The sequence below is a fragment of the Pan troglodytes genome, chromosome 2 (assembly GCF_028858775.2).
Source record: "Pan troglodytes isolate AG18354 chromosome 2, NHGRI_mPanTro3-v2.0_pri, whole genome shotgun sequence".
NCBI lineage: Eukaryota > Metazoa > Chordata > Mammalia > Primates > Hominidae > Pan > Pan troglodytes.
In genome coordinates this window covers 111,042,842-111,066,561 of record NC_086015.1, presented here as the reverse complement: position 1 = coordinate 111,066,561, position 23,720 = coordinate 111,042,842, and the positions used below count along the sequence as shown (strand labels likewise).

At 38.5% G+C, this 23,720-nt stretch overlaps 1 protein-coding gene across 22 annotated transcripts in view; it reads right to left on the bottom strand.

Annotated features, from left to right (window-relative positions):
- BBX (BBX high mobility group box domain containing) overlaps positions 1-23,720 on the bottom strand; it is a 286,521-nt gene that overhangs the window by 88,073 nt on the left and 174,728 nt on the right. For all 22 annotated transcript variants that reach the window (NM_001280179.1, XM_054680299.2, XM_063805266.1 and 19 more), the window contains 2 exon segments: positions 4,165-4,407; positions 10,386-10,556. In NM_001280179.1, the coding sequence (NP_001267108.1) occupies positions 4,165-4,407; positions 10,386-10,547 (405 nt within the window). In that variant the 5' untranslated portion in view covers positions 10,548-10,556.

Genomic DNA, 23,720 nt, shown 5'->3' with positions numbered 1-23,720 from the left:
CTTGCAAGAATACAAATTATACTATTTGTTAAGCATGATGCATAACAGTTAAGAAAAGTTCTCCAGATTATAACAGAAGAGTAAATGAGAGAGTATTTTCTTTGGAAAAGAGTCCATATCTGATGAACCCAAAATAAGGGAATGAATGGTCTTTACAAAAATTATCCCAGCTGAAAATAAATAATCAAAAATAGATTCATTTTGTCTTGAAGAAATATGAAAGAACTAGTCAATAAAAAACCCATGGAGTTTTGTGGCAGTGAAAACCTTTCCCAGAGTATTGACAAAAAATAGATACCAACACTTTCAAAGGGCCATTATAGTTCACCTTCAAGTTGCATTTTATTACATTTAATTCCATAGCTGTTTTATTGGCATACAGCTGAACCTCCAAACTTTTAAGTCTGGTCTCTCGTGGTTTTTGCCTTATTTACCTTTGTATCATCATTTTCTGTTACTCTTCTATGTATAACCTAGGCTCCAGGTGAAACAAACTATCTGGTTCCTGAAATTGATTTCAGTTTCCCACTTCTACTCTTACCCTTTTCCTTCTCTCTGAATCCTTATACAAAAACCCAGGCCAAATTCTGCCTACTTTATAAAGCCTTTCCTGATCCACTTCCACCCACTTCCCTCCCCAGCACAAGCAGATTCTTCCTGTAAGACTCATGACATTTTATTGTTATCATTCTTGCCATAATTACCCAAATATACTTATCTTTCAGGCATCTAAAGTGGGTAGGTTGCTATACGTATTAGAAGAACAAACAGGAGTCAAATGGGAAAGAATATCCCAGCTCCACTGTATACTAAATGTATGGTTGGTCAAGACACTAACTCCTTCAGAGCCTTAGATTCCTGCTCTGAAGAATGGGAATAATCATAACTCACTTTACAGGTTGGTGCTTACTTTATATGCTAAGCACAAAAAGGACCAATCAATCAATAAATGCACACATTCTGCCTCATGCCTCTGATGCTAAAACAGTGGGTATGATAAAGGTCATTCAAATTGTTTAAGCTTTCCAAATCCTCCCCTCTTCTTTGTACTCTGTTCTAGCTGAAGTTCAAGATGTGTGATCCTCTCAATTTATCCTCAATTCATTATGATAATTAGTTTAAATGACAAATAGAAGGTTCCAGCAGTATCGTAGGCAAAAATGCAGAGATTTGTATTCCTGTAAGAGTACATACATGAAGATGTTAAAAGGAAAGATATAATTGTTTTGTATCTCCTAACGGGCAGTCACACATTCAAAAATTAGAACCTGTGAACATCCACAACATTGCATCATCATGTACATTACTGAATTTAAGAAAGCAACCCAGGTTGTATCCTTAGAATAGTCTTTCAAAATTTACTAATGAATTATTGCTCTAATAAGGTTCATCAGAGAACACAAAATGTGCAATCAGCCTTTTTTTCCAGCAATGCAAATTAGCACTGGGCAATAATTTAAGAAACTAAAAACAAATCCCAGAACAGGTGCTTTGTCTTACCAGATGCAATAAGACAATCAGGAGGAAGGAAAGGGGTCAGAGGAAATTTTCATGAACAGGTAAACAAACAGTCCTTTCAAAGTTGTATTATTACTCACTCTTGCTTTTAAAATATACTTCTTTTAAAAACAACAAGAAAAAGGAAACATTTCTCACTCAACTGATAATGGCAGGACAGATACTGGCAAATACCACCTAAGCATTCACATCCACATCTACACACTACGCTGAAAGAATCTGTCTTGCACCCTAACGGACAACATCTAAAATTTGAGGTTTAAAATTTAAAGGTTACACATCTAAAAAGAGTTTTAAAAACGATTGTGTGTTGGGGGAGCCTTGAAAAACAGACCATATTTATCAACGGCCTTGTATCACTAGCAACTATCACAAAACCTGGTTAAATTGAAGGCACTTATTAAGTATTTGTTCAGTGAACTAACATTCCAGTTAAGGCTGCAATATTAACACAAAAAGCACCAGCACAATTACATGCCCTTTAACGTAACTGCAAAACCATTTAGAAAGTAAGATGAAACAAGTAGGAATCACTTACGACTAGAGATCAATTGTGTAATAATTTTGAAAGTAGCCGAATCTTCTACACTTTGCAGTAGAAATGAGGCAACATTTCCTAACAGCAACTACAAACAAGGCAAATTATAACGTGGAACATCCAGTTACAGTCTCCACACTTAGATTGCACTGGGCTACCTTATCAGATTTCATTTTAGTGCCACAATGGCAAATATTGTGAACCTAATTAAGTAATTAGTAAGGGATTTCCTGTATGAAAATAATACTTCCTTTTCTTAAAAGTGGTCACCTATTGGGTTTGTAAATTAGGAGTTTTTAAGAAAAAACAAACAATATACTGGGGACAGGCTGCATGTTATCCAAAAACAGCAATCTAAAACAAACTCAAGTATTTAATTATAGGAAGCTTATGCATTTCCCTATGAGGTTTCAGATAATTATTTATTTTACTATATAAGCATGACTATGAAAAATGTAAGGCTATTTAATGGGAAAGTTTTACTGTTAATTACTGTTATGCTATGGAAATCTAATGAAATATTTAAAATCATGTAGGTTACTGTAATTGATTTCAAATTTTCCACAGGCCCTATATAGTTAAAATCCTGTCTTTAACAGTCAATTTTTGAAGTCTTGTATGATTAATTATATAATTATAATAATTATATTTATATTAATACTATTATAATTAACAATCATATTATAATCATAATACTATTATAATAGTTATATTAACACTAATAAAATTAATAATTATACTAATATGATTATAAATACTAATATAATTAATAATTATGCTAATATAATTATTAATAATTTTTAGTAGCAACTATGCTAATAATTTAGATTCAAATTTCCATGAACCTTTCTTAAGAAATTTTTACGTGGTATTTTTTTAAATTTTTATGTTTAATGTTTATGTTTTTAGCGAATTAACTCAATAAAGGCATAGCACCTGGAAGAATTATTTTTTCACATACTGAGATGTCTAATAAAATGTCTTGAAACTCTGTATTTTGTCCCCTGCTGGTTCATTTTTTGGTAAAACTTAACCAAGTGTTTGGGTGACAGGGGTTTTCATGAATCAAGATCTTTTCGCAAGTTGCAACGCTGAGGAAATAATGTTAGAATTATTCCTTTCAAGTTTAGCCACAGTAATATTGCTTTGCTTATCCCTTACTTGGAGCTAAATCCATCACAATACATTTAAGTGTATAATGGTCTCACATTAATTCCAAATATAGTAAAAGAACCATGATACAATTTTTGAAGAAATTTAGTAACTGCTATCATTCTGGAAGTGATTAATGTCCCACCTTTCTGAATAGCCTTCCTGCATGGAAATGCTTCCCACTAACCACCGCCTATACAGTATTTACAGGCATGTACACCTTGCAGTACATCCTGTTCCACTGGTATTCAATCATTTATTGGTTTTAAATATTCATGCAGCACTACCTACAGAACAGAAACAAGTCAAAGCATATTTCTTGATAATTTTGTTTATTACAAAATCAAAAAATGTTAGCACTAGAAAGGATACAAATCTTTGTCCAACTTTCTCATTCCAATAACGTTAGGAAAGAAAAAAAAAGAAGCTGAGATGCAGAGGTTGACTTATGGATATGGCCACAAAGCTATTTAGCATCAGAACTAGATCAAGGCTCTTTCCCATGATATAACTACAGTAACCTAAGATTGTCAACTTTACCATGGGCATTCTCTGACAATAAAAGTAGAGTTTCTAGAAAAACTTAAAAAAGAAAAAAATCACCATTCACAATAAATTACCATGATAAATAAACAAATCACCATTCACTGTAAACCATTCATAATAAACCTTCACAATAAATCAATCCCTTATATCAATCAGTGGGGTATAGACAATGAGAAAAAACTTTTTGTTAATATATTGTTCTTGGCACCTCCACCAGCATTTCCACATGGACTTGGAACACAGGAACAGGAACAAGTCATACAAAGAAAGCGCTTATGTTTTTACTTAACATCTCCTTTATGATTCACCTTCTCATTGCTAGACCTTCAACAGGTGCTTCATATTTGTTGACTGGGAGTTTCAGGACTGGTTGCTTTTAGCTATCAGAATACCTTGTCATTGTAACCTACCTCCTTGGCCATGTCTGTGTATTTCTGCTTTTCCTTTGGATCAAGAACAGCCCACCAATCAGCTAGTATCTTGGTAGCACCTCGGTTATCAAGCCTGGGGTGTTCCTGACGTACAAGAGAGCGATGGCGTTTGCAAAATAAAAGAAATGCATTCATTGGTCTCCGGGCTCGCTGCTCTGGTGATTCATCATCTTCAGTTTCACCAACATCTTGCTCTAGGCCATCGGCCCCAAGAAGTTGAACCTATTACCACCAAAAACAAAGCCAGATCTTTAACATATTTTGGATAATTTTGATTTAACAGTTAGTCTTGGTTTGCAAATTGTATTTTTTTCTTAGCTCCATTTAAACAACTTACACATTGAAAAAAATATAATTTTAAAAAATCAACAACCACTGTTCATGGTTGGTAACTAACTTATGATGTATCCTTCTGCTTAGTTTCTATAGCAACCTGTGCATGTCTCTATTACAGCATATATTACATTGTGTTATAATTGCTTACATTTTTTTCTCTCTCACTAAACAGTGAGCTCTTTGAGAACAAAAGCTCTTATTCACCTTTACAACCATAGTGCCTAGCTCAATGTCTGATATAATATTAGTATTTAATTAATTGTTGAATGAATGAATAAACCCATTCTATGGTTAATGGGCATCAAGATTAACAACATCCACATAAAATATATGACTAGTACCTTTGTCTTTCTCTGCTTTGAAAAGTGCCTTTTTCTACAACTAATAATATGAGACTATTTAACATGAAAGTAAGACATAAAAAGGTAATATAGACTACTCAATGTTTCTGCAAGCATCACAAGTAGAGTCTTGTGTAAAAAAATCAAAATCGATATTTAACATGATTATTTGAAAGAAGAACTACACAATAAATCTTCAAACTTGTAAATTTCAAGCTTTCTTGTTTAGTGAAATGCTCTGGTGATAGGAATAAACTCCTCTAGGCTTAAACCTTCAAAATCAATTTTGAATCCTCTTTTATCCTACACTTCATTCAATCATTGTTCAAGGTCTTCGAGGACTTCTACAAAGCTCCGAATCTGTCCATTCCATCTGGGTGATTCTCATTCCCACTGCCCTAGTACCACTTTGGCCTATGCCTAGTCTTCCCGTTTTTCATCTTCTTTACAATATTTCTTGCACATGGCTGCCAGGTTAACTTTCTTAAAGCCCATCTCTGATTACAGAATCTCAGAACATATTATGATTGTAAAATATCTTCTAAGGCAAAAATGATTCTATAATGTTTCTTAGAAACAATGTAACTATAAACAGAAGTCCACAATGTTTACTAAGCCCATCTCCTTAATTTCTGGTTTCAAAATTAAAATCAAGAAGGACAAATTGCAGGTTAAGTATCCCTTATCTAAAATGCTTGGGACCAGAAGTGTTTCAAATTTTTGGATTAGGGATACTCAACTTGTAACCATTAGTCTGCATTAGGTAGCAGAGTGGTTAATTCTTAAACTTGAGTATGCACTGGAATCCCTGGAGGTTCTGTTAAAACACAGGTTCTAAATCCCATTCCCAGAGTTTCTGATTCTGAGGTATGGAGTGGGTCCTGAGAATTTGTATCTCTAACAAGTTCCCAGGTGATGCTGATATTACTGGTTTGAGGATCACTCTTTGAGAACCACAACTTTAAGGCAACCATGTTCTTTTATTACAATGTTTATTGGGCAATTGTTACAAGCAGATACTTTAGGACTAATCACCTGCTTAATCCAACTGGTATTTTTAAAAAGTCTTGGCCAGGCGGGTGGCTCACGCCTGTAATCCCAGCACTTTGGGAGGCCAAGGTGGGAGGATCATGAGGTCAAGAGATTGAGACGATCCTGGTGAACATGGTGAAGCCCTGTCTCTACTAAAAATACAAAAATTAGCTGGGCATGGTGGCGCGTGCCTGTAGTCCCAGCTACTTGGGAGACTGAGGCAGGAGAATTGCTTGAACCCAGGAGGCGGAGGTTGCAGTAAGCCAAGATCGCGCCACTACACTCCAGCCTGGTGACAGAGCAAGACTCCGTCTCAAAAAAAAAAAAAAGTCTTTTGCAGTTAAGTATTTCAAATGCAATCAATTAACCATTAATTATCTTCAAACACAAAGAGTACAGAAAAAATCTTGAGGTCATAGCCATCTAATTTGGAAATATGTTAGGAATTATTATTGGGGTGAAGCCTACATATTTATCTTCCTCATTATGTATATAATGGTAACAATAATTTGCATTTTTCAAGCGAGTTTTATTTAGCATTCTGAAACTAGGAAGCTAAAAAAAAACTAAAAAGTGTACTATTAACATGTAAGATGAAGAAGCAATTATATTTCCCCTACAGAAAAGAGTAACTTTTCATTCAGTTATTAAATTATAAAATTCAACGTGTAACAGATGGACAAAGGACCTCATGTTTTGGGAGGGGGAAAAAACCATATAAACATAAATTTAAAAGCAGTGTGCTGACTGCAACAAGAAACCAGCAAGATAACAAAGCACTAGTGGATGGGAAGAAGTGCAACAAGGCCTCCCTGGAAAAGGTTGCCTGAGCTAAATTTTGAGAAACAAATCAGGTTGGGTGTGGTGGCTCTAATCTCAGCACTTTGGGAGGCCAAGGTGGGGTGCGGATCACCTGAGGTCAGGAGTTCAAGACCAGTTTGACGGACATGGTGAAACCCAGTCTCTACTACAAACACAAAAGTTAGCCAGGAGTGGTGGTGGACACCTGTAATCCCAGCTCCTCTGGAGGCTGAGGCAGGAGAATCACCTGAACCAGGGAGGAGGAGGCTGCAGTGAGCCAAGATCACACTACTGCACTCCAGCCTGGGCGACAGAGCAAGACTCTGTCTCAAAAAAAAAAAAGAAAGAAAAAGAAAAAAAATTATTTAAAAAAATTAAAAAATTAAAAATTAAAAAAAGGAGAAACAAGTCAGAATGTGTCAGGTCATCAATGGAGAGACATGGGGAACTAACAGGGATTAAGTCTTGCTGGTTTATCTGAACATCAACTTGCAGTTCAACAGCACTGGTATGTAAAAGAGAACAGGGCTTCAGGAGACAAGGATGAAGAAGATGATCTGTGCCACTTCATGAAGAATGTGCTCTGCCATATTTAAACGCATGCATTTGATCCTGTAAACCAGCAGTTTGGAACTGTATGGACCAATAAAAACATTTGATTTGACACAGTTTGTCAACTTTTCATTCTGCCAACTATGAACATAGAAAAATGTTTTAATTGCTATTTAATGTAATTATTTTATTAATCAAAAAATACATAAATACATGAATAACAAAATAGAAATAAAAACGCTCTTAGAGTTTAGAACTTATTTTTCTTTCCCCAGAAGCTCATTAATATTTTCTAAGAAAAATCAACACTAGTTCCCACAGCTGGATCGATGTAACGGAGAGCCATGAGTGATTTTAAGCAGTGGAGGGACATCATTAGATTGTATTTTAAGGAGATAACTTCTAACAGCATGAATTTTAAGAGTAAAACTAGAAGCAACCCAAACTAGAAAACCCAGTTAAAAATGTATTCCAGCTGTCCAGGCAAAAAAGGGATAGGGCTGAAATCTAGGCAGCAGTAATGGGAACAGAGAAGTGAGAACAGGGACAATATTTATGAGGCAGAAGCAAGAGTGGCTGGTAACTAATTGGATCTGAAGGCAGAAAAAGGAAGAGTGATTCTGGCTTGGGTGGCAAAGTTTCTTCATATACAACAAAAAATAATTGTTCTCAAATGAGAGAAACCAGCCAGGTGGAGAGCAGAAAGATCAGTGCTGGGCAGGCTGAATTTGAAGTGGCTATGGGGAATGGTGTGTGGATACCTATGTCTGCAGGATAACAATATGAGATACCAATATACAGAAGGTGCTAAGACTAAAAGTATGGACTAGACCACTGAGTGTGAGTGAAAAGAGAAGAGGACTCAATGACTTTAATCCCTCCAATAAATATTTACTGGGTTCCTGCTATGAGCCAGCCACTCTTCTAGGTGCTGTGAGCACACAGTGAGCATAGAGAGCAGTGAGCACACAGAGTCCCTGCCCTCATAGAAACAGGAGCCGCACAACTGGCCTTACATTTTGAAGGGATTCCTCTGGCTGCTTTGTTGAGAATGGTCCGCAGGAGGGCAAGAGCAGAGGCCGGGAGAGAGGGAGGTAGATACAATAATCTCTGCTAGAAATGGTGGTGGCTTGGATCAAGGTGGTACAGGAAGGAACTGTTAAAAGGGCAACAAAACTGTGAACATACCTTGAAGGTAGAGTTTGAGAGGATTTGCTAATGGATGGATGTGAAGTTTGAGCAAAATAAAGCAGCAAAGTATGAACTACAAGGTCTCAGGTCGGACAAATGGGAATGTTGCAGTTGCCCTTTACTGAGAAAGGGAAGATGCAGGAGAAGGTTGGGAGAAGAAAAGCAAAAGCTTAATTTTGAATTCATTCAAACTGAGCTTTCTAGTTGATAACTAATGGACATACCAAGTAAATAGAAATATGAGTCCAGAGTTCAGAAGAAAAGTCCAGGATGGAGGTAGAAATTAAGACTGGAGGCCTAGAGAACATAATCATTTGAGGGGTAAATAATGCAGGGACATTAACTGAAAGAAACTAGGAAGGAACAGTGGGGAAGGTAGAAATAGAAAGAGGGGCCAGACATGGTGGCTTGTGCCTATAATCCCAGCACTTTGAAAGGTTGAGAAGGGAGGATTGCTTGAAGCCGTGAGTTCCAGACCAGCCTGGGCAACATAGTGAGACTCTGTCTTTACAAAATATAAACAAAATTAGCTGGGCTTAGTGGTGTGTGCCTGTGGTCCCAACTATTCAGGGAGCTGAAGTGGGAAGACTGCTTGAACCTGGGAGGTGGATGGAAGCTGCAGTGAGCTGAAATGGTGCCACTGTACTCTAGCCTGGGCAATACAGTGAGACCCTTTCTCAAAAAAAAAGAAAGGATAAATAGAAACAGGTGTGGGTGGCCAAAGGGAAGAAGAAAGAGAAACAGGAGTGGGTGCCCTCATGGAAACAGGAGACTGCTTCAATGACCAAGTGATCAACACATGCAAATGTATTTAAAAAATGAAATTAAGTACAAGCTTGATAATACCCTCAAGTAAGAAGAATAAAACCTGTTTCTCTGAAACAGGAAAGGTGGAAGGAAAGATTAGTAAGGAGTGAGACAATTACATAGATGTGTACAGGAAGCTAAAAGAGTAACTTCTGGTGGCCTCTATTTCCTCTGTGAAAAAGGAGAAAAGGTCATTAGTAAGAGAGACCTTAGAGGGTATCCAGATGATGTCTGAAAAAGAGGAAAAATGTTTTTAATTCCTGCTGAAAGCCAAGAGAGACTGAATGGATGTCAAAGGCCTGAAAAATATTAAAAACATGTTTATAAAACTCGTAGTGACACAAAAATATGTACTCATTTATTCTTTCATTCAGCATACATCTATATTTAATACCTACTATGTGCCAGGCACCATTCTCATTTCTGAGGCAAGAGGAAAGGACGAGACAGGCAAGGCCCCTGTTCTTATACTGAGCTTCTATTCTGGTCTGAGAGAAGACAGACATAAATAAGTATACAGCTAAATACATGGCAAATAGCAATAAGTGCCATGAAGAAAATCTTTTGACTTTGAATGAGTTGGGTGGGACGAACACTTGAGACGATTTCTTAAGTCACCTGCATGGTTATGTGACTGAAGAGCCAGCTGCTGAGGCCTGATGCCAGAGAAAGGACTAGGAGGAATGAGTCATCACAAAGACTGGGGGCAAGTGCAGCCAGAAGCTGTGAAGGCCACGGATAGAGACAAAGAGAGCAGTTCTAAGACTGCCAATGGTAGCAGGGCGAGGCCAGAAGCCAAGACAAAGAGGCCAGAAGAGCCACAGGGTAGAACGTCAGATGAGCACATCAAGTTTTAGGAACATCCCCATCGCAATGTATTTGAACATTACCCACAAATCATTAGTTAGGTGACAAAAATCGTATTTAAAAGGATGTGTCTCAGTCTACACTATTAGGAAGTACAAATACTTTAAGAGCAACCAAGAATTGGAATAAAAATGTAAACTAAGTAATTGAATAGGATTCAAGCTATACAGGCTTTTGGAAACACTTTTGTAATATCATTTATGTTCACTATTGTTTCTAGATTATGATTTGCTCTAATAAACTTGAAACTTCTATAGTAAATATAGGACTTACCTTATCAATATCCTCCTCTTCGTCTTCTTCTTCTTCCTCTTCTGAAAAATCAAGAAGTTTCTTTGCTAGCAATGGATGCCACTGAAGACACTTTCGTTTTGGTCGTTTTCCAACCCCTTCTCCTTCTGCTGAATGATCCTTATTTCTATTACTGCCTTTCATTACTGTGACCTGTAATAGGAAGAGAGGGAGAGAAAGAGAGACACCGAGATAAATCAAAGTAAATTTGATTACAATTAGTTTATTTAGCTCCCTTTAGCATTAATTAGATTATAATTTTAATGACTATACTATCAGCTCATTTACTGGTAGATAAATACATAATACATAATGAATCCAAAATACATAATGAAACATTCATTTTAGTGGGCTAAATGGAGCTAATAAAATTTGCGTTTTGTGAAATCTACTTCCCTCCTCTCCATAGCTTCTGAACCTAAAACCCCAGTAAGCTTATGGATGTTACCAGTTGTCTTCACCTGTGTGTATTTACTCAGGGAAGCGTTTCTCAATTTCCCATCAGAAGAACATGAAGGATGCCTCCCAAGAGAGTTGAAGAGTTCACAGGGGCTTGCCCCCCAGGCATTCTCTGATGGCTATTTTACTATAATGATTTACATGAATTTTGCATTTTATACCATGTTAAATCTGTGCTTACAATATTACTAAATAAAATGAGTAATTTGTAAGAATCCAACATTTTAGATTTGGGCAGTTGGCTAAGCTAAGAAATGGCCAAGCTATAAACGTGACAAAAATCTTTTAGAAGCCTAAAATTCTGAATTACTTTTCAATGATGTAAAAAAAAGTTCTTCTCCATGATAAAAGCAATACATATTTCTATTAAACAGGTGAAAATAGCATAAAACGAGGTTTGCCCTCTCCATCATGTCCTGCACCATGGTCCAGAGGTAACTGCATGTTAGTTTCCTGTATGTTTTCTCACAACTTTTTTTCTGATGTTACTTCTCATTCATTCATTCACTCATTCAAAGTAATGTTAAAATAGAAATTACTGTCATGGAAAAACTCAAACAATACAATTAAATGCCATCGGTTTAAATGGTTCATGAATGCTGACAATACAAACACAAGTACAGTTGCTAAAATCACCAGGTAACAGCCTATTTGCTCAGTATGTTTGCGTTAGTCCAAATGCTTGAGAAGTGGTACCATTAAACTTTTAACACGATGTTAAAACAGAAACTGGGATTGATGAACACATAATATAAAGATTCATCTAGTTCTCAAGCCATTCAGAGAATATGGTATAGGTTATCTGTCTTCCTTATTTCTGGATTCTGGGTCATGCCTAGGTCTTCCTTACTTCAAAAAATTATTCACCAATGTTTTCTCCTAGAACTTGTACAACTTCAACTTAAACATTTAAATACTTGATCAATCTGGGATTCATTTTGATAAAATAAGTGAGGTAAGGATCTAGCTTCTTTTTAAAAAAAAATAGCTAGCCAACTATACCAATACCATTTATTAAATAATCCAGCTTTTCACTATTCCTTCTATCCTACATTAAATTATCACATGTATATGAGCCTATTTCTGGATTCTCTTCTGTTAATAACCTCCCTCCAACTGCTTGCCTATCCTTTGACCAATTTCAATGTCCTTAGGGACTATATCATTATACATCTTTTTAAATATACAAATATATCAATAAACAGCCATTAAAAAATTTAAGCTGCATATATCATACTCTTCTATGTAGGTAAATATATGTCGATTGTTCTAAATTTAAAATAATTGTGTTATATTCTAAAATATGAATGTATCACAATTTACTGAGTCTACTATTGATGAAGAGATTATTATGCTACAATAAAACTCATTTTAATAAAATCATTTTCTAAAAAATCTTCATTTTTAATAAAAGTTCTGATTAATTTTTTTTTTTTTTTGAGACGGAGTCTTGCTATGTTGCCTAGGTTGGAGTGCAGTGGTGCGATCTCAGCTCACTGCAACCTCTGCCTCCGAGGTTCAAGCAATTCTTCTGCCTCAGCCTCCTGAGTAGCTGGGACTACAGGCGCCCGCCACCACAACCGGCTAATTTTTGCATTTTTAGTAGAGACGGGGTTTCACCATATTGGCCAGTCTGGTCTTGAACTCCTGACCTTGTGATCTGCCCACCTCTGCCTCCCAAAGTGCTGGGATTACAGGTGTGAGCCACCACGCCCGGCCTTCATTAATTTATTAAAAGCTATGTCCAGTCAAGAAAAAGAAAGGGGGAAAAGAGAAACATGTTCTTGTGGCGTTCTTAGCAAGAAGCTCATGCTGGAATATCTGAAGCAATTACATGACTTGTGTGGCTGACTCAAGAATACAAGAAGTTATTGAAAACTAAATGGAATTAGGTATCTGGTGTGCTCTTAATAAGAGAAGATTTCTTGTGAATTGATAGTCCATTTAACAATTCCCATTATATCTACAAATAAAAGTTGGCACAGGTAACTCAATTTCCAGAAATGCCAATGCTGTATAGAGAGAAGAGGAAATGGTTGTTTCTGTGACATAGTAATCACTTCAGGATGAGTTGCTTGAGTGGTAGTTAAACCCATTTGAGGGTCTGATATTTTAAACAGTAAAAGAAATCAGTGGGAAACTGTAAGTAAGGCAACTTCTATCAGTTGGAGAGGGTAAAGTGATTGCCAATGCCAAGAGAAAAATAAATCTTTAGCCCCCAAAATTTTGAATTCAATTGTTATTTAACTATGTGTGAATGTATATATATGTGTGGGTATGTGTGCACCTTTGTGTATATACATATAATTTCAATATTCAAAGAGAAAAATAGGATCTCAAGAATCAAATTAATGAGGGTTATATGTGGCTTCTTTCTGGGTTCAAAATAATCGCATTCAGTCCTCCCTCATTTCTAATTCTTCCCACGTAGCTCACATACCACTTTGGAGAAAATGTCTTTTCTGATACTCCAGAAATTAATCTTTCTCACCCAGAAATACATTAGAAAGACTCTACATTGCTAATGGCACTTACCACATTTTCCCTTGAATTATAATTATTTAGATACATCATACCTCCATTGCTAGGCCTTTTTCTTAATGGTCCAAGACTATACTCAGAAACATCCTGGCACATCAGATCATTAAGATCAGTTAGTTGTGAGGATTGTCACAAACAATGATACAAACTCCTGTGCCAAATTGTGATGATGATTCACTATTTATATTCTCCAGGATAGCTTCAAGATTAACTACAATTTCTTACACTTTCCTGAATTCAGATATTCTTTTCTAAGTGGGAAACAAAGAGAATTGAAAACTGTGCACAGCTCAGACACACAGACCAAGGTGGCATGTGATGTCTGAGAACCACCAGATGCACAGGCTTGGGGAGAAATAAGGCTGGCAACCCCTAGTACAGGGCCTGGAACAAAGTAGGTACATTTTTAGCAGGTACAGAAGATGAATAAAACAGTAAGTGAATTGGAAATGGTATACCTCAGATGAAAAATCAAGAAAAATGTACTGTAATTGATCTAATAACTATGAAATACCTCAAAGTATAAACTGTGCACTTTAATAATTTATAGTTATCTAATTCTTTCTTAATTCCTTATGGATCTATGTTCAAATTATTGAAAGAAGGCAAAACAGTGAAGGGAAATGATGTTCCTGATTATGATTCAGAAGTAATGAGAAAGGAAGAGAGAATAATTTTAAAAAGATGAAAAAAAGTGGGAAAGACAAGGGCAAAGAAAGCATAATTTTGAGACAATGTTATCACTCATCTTACTTCAACAATGAGGAGGAGGTAAAATTGTTAATTTTTGAAGTGACAGAGGACTAATCTCGTCATTATTTTGCCACTAAAAAGCCCACACATTTTAAAGTTTGGTTTCTTGGTCTTAGAACAAGAGCAAATTAAGCTAATAACCTTTACGCAGTAAATGAAGCAAATGTTGGACTTTATTCAAAAGAAGTTATTCTTCCATTCTGCATTGCAATTTTAGAATAATTGAAATCAGGTTATTTAACTATCAATGGACTCTGTACTTGAAAAACTAAATATCATCAAATTATGCTGCTGAGACTGTCAAATGATGATATAAAGCCCCCTACCAAAATTTACCTTGTGAAAAAAAAACCAACCCATGTGTACCCCCTTTGCCCCCTTTCTATGTATGGCAGGACAGGTGACCCTAAATTGACATTCATTGTACTGAATTCAATGTAAATTGACAGATTAGGAAAAATTTCATTTAATTATATTCTTCAAATGTAGCAAGCCAAGCCGGGCGTGGTGGCTCATGTCTGTAATCTCCCAGCATTTTGGGAGGCCAAGGCGGGTGGATCACGAGGTTAAGAGATTGTGCCATCCTGGCCAACATGGTGAAACCCTGTTTCTACTAACTATACAAAAATTAGCTGGTTGTTGGTGGCATGCACTTGTAGTCCCAGCTACTCGCGAGGCTGGGGCAGGAGAATCGCTTGAACCCAGGAGACAGAGGTTGTAGTGAGCCGAGATTATGCCACTGCACTCCAGTCTGGCTACAGAGTGAGACTCTGTATCAAAAAAAAAAAAAAAAAAAAAAAAGTAGCAAGCTCATTCATGAAGGACATTTACTGAGGTCAGACTTCATGAGAAACTTAAAGAAAGATTTTAGAAGGAAACAGTACAAAGCAAATGCCATATTTATTAAAAGAAGAAAAAAAAAAAAGGACACTGGAGCCTGATAGGCTTCCTTTAGAATCCTGCCTCTACCACAAACTACCTGTTGGAAAGTTAATACTTATGCTGATCTTTCCTCATGTTAAAACTAAATAATAATAGTTCTACTGCGAGAACACATATGTAATACCCAGCACAGTGTCTAGAAGATTCTCGTTCACTGTTGGCAAATCCACCCTTTACTCAACAAGCTTTTTAGACTGGGAAGCATGGGATTAACAGGCAGCATCTGCTCACTTAAACTCATCCTAAGATGTCATTCAAAAGGGAGCATAGATGTCTCCCATTTGATAGTGATCCATATGCTGCCCAGATGATATAATCTGCAGCCTCAGAAACTGAAAAAGAAAGATGGAGAGTTTCCTTTCCTTTGTCTGAGTGATACACAGTCAGAAACAGTGCCTTGGCACCGTCATAAATTTTGTGAATAAGATCCTCTCATCTATTGTCTTGTCTTACAATTTAGGCAATCAGTTACACTTTAATCATTAAAACATTAGTATACACTGAACTGTGTCACGGTGGTATTTTAAACTGTTTCCTAAAAGTCCAATGAAATTCCACTCAAATCCTGGTCATTAAAATTCACGCCCAGTGAAACAGGAGAGTATGGGAGGCCCATTAAATACCACTGCTAGACAACTACATATTCTAACCACAAATAGGGCCTCTTCTGGGTCCAATTAAGACTACAAAACCGCACAGCCTTCTCCAGAGTCTATGGAGGAGAGGAAAAACCAGCCCAAAGACACTGTAACATAGTGGAAACTCTAGTACTTCCACACAAATTGGACCCACCTGCTTTCATTCTTTCTAAAGAGTTCTGGGACTTTCAAGTCACACCTTGCTTTCAGTCTTTCAAGGGGTCCTGCTGCCACAGAAAACAGCAAATACTCCAAATTTGAAGCCTTTCTCCTTCTCACCTTAAAAGTCTCCCATTTTCTCTGAAAGTCCTTCTCATCCTCCAAGACCCGGGTCAAATATCTCTTCTTTTATCTGAAAGCCCTAAGTCAAAGTCCATCACTCTGCTATGAGCTTTGATTGTACTTGACTCTGTTAGGTCAAGCACTTATCATAGTGTTTTGACAACTCCCCTGCACCCCGCTTTGATTGAAATGTGTCCTCCAAAGGTAATCCCCAGTGTAACAGTGTTGGGAAGTAGGGCCTAACAAGAGGCAATGCAGTCATGGGGGATCTGCCCTCATGACTGGATTAATGTTGTGACTGTAGGAGTGAATTAGTCATCACCAGAATGGGTTTGTTATTAAAGCAAGTTTAGCCTCTTCTTACTCTCATCCTCTCTTGCTCTTCTGCCATGGAATAATGAAGCACAAAAGCCTTCCCCAAATATTGGCCCCATGCTCTTGTAATTCCCAGCCTCCAGAACTGTGAGCCAAATAAACTTTTGTTCATTATAAATTACTCAGTTTGTGGTATTGTTATAGCAACATAAAATGGATTAAGACATCTCCACGTCCACAAAAGGTTGTGACCTTCAGAGTGCAGGTGCCATCACTACCTTTTTGGTCTCAGTGCCTAGCACGGAGCCTACTACACAGTAGTTTCTGAAAAGGGTATTTATTGGCTTATAATTTCCTCATCTAACACTTAACCACATATGACTTCTCAGAATGACATGCTCCTAAATTTTTTTTTAAATTCTGATATGCAACTAACATTTATTAAATATTTAACTGCTACATATTTACTTTCTCATTTAATCCTCACAAAAACACTCTGATGCAGTTACTGTGATGAATTCCACTTAAAGCAACAGGGTTAAGTAACGTGCACAGGGTAACATGGCAAGTAGAGGAACCAGAACTGGACCCAGGAAACCCAGCTCAAAGAACCCAAATGCTTACCTGGGAAAAAGAGCTATAATATAAAGCTCTTCAATCTGCCAACTCTCTATTTCCTATAGAACAAACAGCTCATAGACCACGAAAATACCAAAAGGAAGCATTAAGGGGCTGGTAAGGGAACACCACTTTTCATGGTAGAAAAGCAAATACACATCTCTGATGATGCCAAGTGACAATTAAATTAGATTAACTCTAAAACTCTTTGAAGATAAAAGCCCTACAAGTGCTAATCATTATTATTTATTGTAAGTCTAATGACAATTCTAAACTGCAGACAAATTACATGAAAAATATCTCATTCAGTAAAGTAATACTCTCATTTTAGAAGCAGTTCACTCACTAGTCATGCAAAAAGTGTCTTTAAATATGCTTCTTATTGAAAAGCAGTAGCTCTTCAAGTTGAAACTTTAACTCTGTCAAGATGTTATCGATATGCTCTTCATGAATACTAATAAGGCACCCACTATTCAAAGAAGGGCTTAGCTGTACTGGCAGTTCTGGTCCCTCTGCCTTTAACTCATAAAGAAATATGTAGCTTTAAGATCTCTAATACCTGCACTCCACGACACTTAGCCTTGGGACAGCTTAACATGGTTCTCAAATGGAATGCTGTTCTAGGCTACAAACAGAGACAAAAGCTACCTTGAAAGAGACAAGGCATCCAAAGAGGTGGCTTGAGGAGGAAAAGCTATATACATAGAGAAGTCAGTAGCAAGCTAGGACTATGTTCCCCACCACACCTTCCAAAAATGCAACCTTCTGTTTTCCTATAATTTTACAGAGGTGTTTACATTCTTAATCAAAAAGTCACCAAATTTCTATTCTTCAGCGGACCTAACAAAAGAGTATTTGCCTCTTTCAGTTTACAAATTCACAAAGGTTTTTATTATATGCACTTATTACATGGCTAGGACATAATGATCACATTGACAAGAAGCTGAAACACAAGAAGATAAGCTCATGGGTGTCTCCTCCTCCTTTACTCTCAATGCAGCTGAACACATACGTATTGATCACCTGCTGAGCTATGCTCTGGAAGGGTTAAGTGTCCAGCCTTACCTCCCATTCAACTCACCTCCTGCTGGGCTGGTGCCTGACCTGCTCTCCACACCCGCCACATGCTTCTGCGCAGTCCTTTCTCTGCTCTCCCAGGCCTGCACACTGTCCCCCACACCCCCATTCTCCCTCTCTATGAAAAGCTTCTCTGAACATCCATTTCTAAAAGGCTGTGTTTGCCTCAGCTCATGTCTCTCTCCTTTCTGAGCACCTTTTTTGATCACTGCAACATTTAATGGCTGTGCCATAATTTTTGACACTTGATTGTATGACAATTATCATTTTCCTGTACAATGTATGTATAATGATTTCATGTGAATTCCTCCCACAGAGACCCTTGAGGGTAATGAACATGCCAGATGCTTTTTTTGGATCTGTCAGAGCAAAGATTTCTGTGCTAGACAGGGAATAGATGTTCAGTGAATATGTGGAGAATTGAACATAGAAACAATACTTCTCTGTTTTCTTATTATGCGTTTCTTTATGTTGTTTTGCTACAAGGCAGAACGGACAAAAGGCTTGAAATATGCAGAGAAGAAGAAATAAGAAGCCAGGAAAGGTTGTTTGGATGGGAAAGGAGAGAGAAAAGAAACAAGCAAATTGACAAGGCAATGTAATAAATAGAATAAAATCAAAGTCACTTCCAAACAGCTGTCTAAAACATGTTCCTTTATTCCCTTCTCTGGTTATTTGTCAATGACTTTCATTATTCTCTCAAAACAGCGTACTATTATACCTTCAGCTCACTGGCTCTCTTATAGTTTCACAAATGGTCCAGTAATAAACCCTAACTCTAAACTTCTCCAATCATTTTTCTTCTCAGGTCTATCCCCAGGTTTCTGGCTGCTCCTGTGTTCTGATCCTACTACAAAAGTTTTCAATCTCAGGTTGGTCCTAAGTGCTTTATCACTTGTTCTTTACTTTTATCCTTTTTACTTGCCTTACTCAGTTACATAGTCAATCCCACTGTGCCCATTATAAATTCTGTTTCTCAACTCCTACTGATGATGGTGAGCAAGGATAAATGTGACAATGCTAGCTAGACATATATAATGCTTCCTATGTACCAGAGCTAAGAGATTATATCTATTAACTCTCTTAACTTACAATAAGCCTAAAAGGTAGGTACTATTATCCCTTTTTTTTTTACAGATGAGAAACCTGAGGCAGAGATAACATATTTTGCCTCCTTTAGTTTATAAATTAACAAAGGTTTTTACTATATCCATTTGTCAAATGGGTAGAACATAAGCATCAGATTGGCAAGAACTCAAAGCACAGGAAGACAAGTTCATGGAGTCTCCATATTTATTGTCAATGCAGTTGAATACATATTTACTGAGCACTTGGTGAGCTATGAATTATGTTTATAAATCACACTACTAGCACGAAATTGGTGAAGCTAGTATTTGAACTCAGGCGGTCTGGCTTCACAGTCTGGTTCTTGACCATTATACAATATTGCTTCATCATCACAAATTTTATTGAACATTTGCTACATGCTAAACACTTTACATGAATTAATTTCTTTAATCCTTAATACAACTCTAGGCGAAAGATCCTACAATGAATATACCTTAAGTGTAAAGCAACTGAGAATGACAAACCTTAAGCAGCATGTCCAAGGCCACTCTGCCAGCACATGATGGGACCAGGAATGAAAACAAGGTCTTCCGTTCCCTAGAGCCTGAGCTTTCAATCATGTCCCCATACTGCCCTTCCCCCCACCTGCAACCCTTGTCACTCTAAGAAAACACATGAAAAAATGCTCATCATCACTGGCCATCAGAGAAATGCAAATCAAAACCACAACGAGATACCATCTCACACCAGTTAGAATGGTGATCATTAAAAAGTCAGAAAACAACAGATGCTGGAGAGGATGTGGAGAAATAGGAACACTTTTACACTGTTGGTGGGACTGTAAACTAGTACAACCATTGTGGAAGTCAGGGTGGCGATTCCTCAGGGATCTAGAACTAGAAATACCATTTGACCCAGCCATCCCATTACTGGGTATATACCCAAAGGATTATAAATCATGCTGCTATAAAGACACATGCACACGTATGTTTATTGTGGCACTATTCACAATAGCAAAGACTTGGAACCAAGCCAAATGTCCAACAATGATAGACTGGATTAAGAAAATGTGGCACATATACACCATGGAATACTACTATGCAGCCATAAAAAATGATGAGTTCATGTCCTTTGTAGGGACGTGGATGAAGCTGGAAAGCATCATTCTCAGCAAACTATCGCAAGGACAAAAACCAAACACCGCATGTTCTCACTCATAGGTGGGAATTGAACAATGAGAACACATGGACACAGGAAGGGGAACATCACACACCGGGGACTGTTGTGGGGTTGGGGGAGGGGAGAGGGATAGCATTGGAAGGTATACGTAATGCTAGATGACGAGTTAATGGGTGCAGCAAGCCAACATGGCACATGTACACAAATGTAACAAACCTGGATGTTGTCCACATGTACCCTAAAACTTAAAGTATAATAATAATAATAATAAAAGAAAATACCTTTGCCTCCTGCTTAACTAGCAAGAAGGTGTTAATTTTCCTGAACCCTCCCAAATTCTCATCTTGCCTGCCACTTTCAAAGTTTATTTTCTTCTTCTGTTTTCTTTCAAAGGTAGAGATTCAAGGTCAACTCCTTCCCTCACCACACTCCCAATCTATATGTTTCCCTCCAGTTATCCTGAGCCATTAGTCTTTTAGTTACTTTGATGAACTGTCAATAGTTTATTCTACTCCTTCAGTCTATACACAATCTCAAGTCTAAAGACCTGCCTGAATTCTCACTCTCCTTTAGCTAGTCCTCTTTCTTTGTACGAACTGGCCTCTAGCCCTTAGGCTATGGTACTGCCTAATGCAGCTAGGATCCAAGAACCAGGCTGCTTGATAGTGTCATTTGTTCACAGCCTCCACACCCAACGATGTGCTTCACTAAGTGACCTGGTTCCTAATATTCTTGCTTCTAAACCTCAGGATTAGTTTCCTAGAAAGAACTCACAACTTGTTCCAACGTGTCTATCACCTCTGGCTTCTCTACCTCACTATGACTCACATGTCCTTAATTTCTATCCTCTCGAGAAAATATCTTGTCTGGGCCAGGCCTCTGCCTCCACCATACCCTTGTGGAGTTATGTCAGAGCCTGGTGAATAGAAACTAGACATCCCTTCCCTTCACATAAGCATCTGGAAAGCCTATCTTTCTTTGCAAGTTTCTCTTCATAAACTGAAATCACTGCAACTAGCTGTTCACCCTGACATCTAATCTCTCAAAAATCTGTCCCTTCTACCTCTTACAAAGAGTCTACTCCTCTCCAGCCCCACAAGGTTGGTTCAGCTGTCTGACCTTCTTACCTATAGCTTTGCTGACTTTAATTTTCAATGAATATCTGCTCATGTCCTTCTCCTAAAGGGAGTCTCTTTAATAGTCCCTCAATGTATTAATGAAAAATTCCAAATTCCTTCCTTCACATAAACATGTAAGACTCTTCCTGACCTAGTCCAGCTTGCCTTTACAGCTGATGTTTCTTTGCTCATTCTCACTTTCAAAGTTCTACTCATATTGAGCCACATGCCATCACCCGGAGCTTGCCATGCACTCCCACCTCCTGGAACCTGGCTGCCGTTTCCTTCCGGTGGAACTCTTATCCCTGCTTCAGGGCTTAGCTTGGATCTCACCTCACGCCCCTTCTGGTCCTTTCAAGTCTGAGAGAGGTGTCTCCACAGCACCCTACACTTAATAGGCTACACTGAAATGACCTGTTTCCTTCTTTATATCACACTCAACTGTGACAGAGAACAGGGGCTGCATCGTGTTCACCATGGTGTGTCTCCAGGGCTTGACACAGAGCCGGGCGCACTGCAGGCAAATGAATGAATGAATGAGTTCTAGGACTGTTCCCTGAAGTTCATTCCTCCTGCCTATAGTCCTTCTCCTTGTTCACCATCCTTCTTTTCTAATCCGTCCTTGCCATGCCCTGCTCTGTGACCCTCTGTTTCAGACATTCCTAACAATTACTCAAATAGCATAATCAAACTGCCAAACTAAAACACCTGGTGATTTTATTTACTTAGAAATAGTTTCTAAGTATTGCAGATCTGAAGAGAGAAAAAATGACTCTCTATTTGCAATTTTGACATCAGAAAAGAAATAATTATCCATTCCCTTTTCTCCTGTATCCATCACCGAACACTGATTTTTAATCTTCCATGCTCCAGGTTACACAGAGCCCTTGGAATTTTTTTTTTTTTTTTTTTTTTTTGAGATGGAGTCTCGCTCTGTCGCCCAGGCTGGAGTGCAGTGGCACAATCTCGACTCACTGCAACCTCCACCTGCCAGGTTCAAGCAATTCTTCTGCCTCAGCCTCCTAAGTAGCTGGGACTACAGGAGTATGCCATCACACCTGACTAATTTTTGTTATTTTTAGTAGAGATGGGGTTTCACCATATTGGTCAGGCTGATGTCAAACTCCTGACCTTGTGATCCGCCCGCTTCAGCCTCCCAGAGTGCTGGGATTACAGGTGTGAACCACCGCATCTGGCCTAGCTCTTTGAATTTTAAGAGCAATCATACATATTTTCTTAAAAAACATATATATATATATTAAATTTCATCTAAAATGGTAAAAGTTTAAAAGGTAATTTTTCTTTCATATGACTTAGTCGTCGTTTTTAGTTTAAAATAATTAAAAGGCAGGAGGAGCCAAGATGGCCGAATAGGAACAGCTCCTTTCTACAGCTCCCAGCGTGAGTGACGCAGAAGACGGGTGATTTCTGCATTTCCATCTGAGGTACCGGGTTCATCTCACTAGGGAGTACCAGACAGTGGGCGCAGGTCAGTGGGTGCGTGCACCGTGCGCGAGCCGAAGCAGGGCGAGGCATTGCCTCACTCGGGAAGCGCAAGGGGTCAGGGAGTTCCCTTCCTAATCAAAGAAAGTGGTGACAGACGGCGCCTGGAAAATCGGGTCACTCCCACCCGAATACTGCGCTTTTCCGACGAGCTTAAAAAACGGCGCACCAGGAGATTATAACCCACACCTGGCTCGGAGGGTCCTACGCCCACGGAGTCTCCCCGATTGCTAGCACAGCAGTCTGAGATCAAACTGCAAGATGGCAGCGAGGCTGGGGGAGGGGTGCCCGCCATTGCCCAGGCTTGCTTAGGTAAACAAAGCAGCCTGGAAGCTCGAACTGGATGGAGCCCACCACAGCTCAAGGAGGCCTGCCTGCCTCTGTAGGCTCCACCTCTGGGGGCAGGGCACAGACAAACAAACAGACAGCAGTAACCTCTGCAGACTTAAATGTCCCTGTCTGACAGCTTTGAAGAGAGCAGTGGTTCTCCCAGCACACAACTGGAGATCTGAGAAGGGGCAGACTGCCTCCTCAAGTGGGTCCCTGACCCCTGACCCCTGAGCAGCCTAACTGGGAGGCACCCCCAAGTAGGGGCAGACTGACACCTCACACGGCCGGGTACTCCTCTGAGACAAAATTTCCAGAGGACCGATCAGACAGCAGCATTCGCGGTTCATGAAAATCCGCTGTTGTGCAGCCACCGCTGCTGTTACCCAGGCAAAGAGGGTCTGGAGTGGACTTCTAGCAAACTCCAACAGACCTGCAGCTGAGGGTTCTGTCGGTTAGAAGGAAAACTAACAAACAGAAAGGACATCCACACCAAA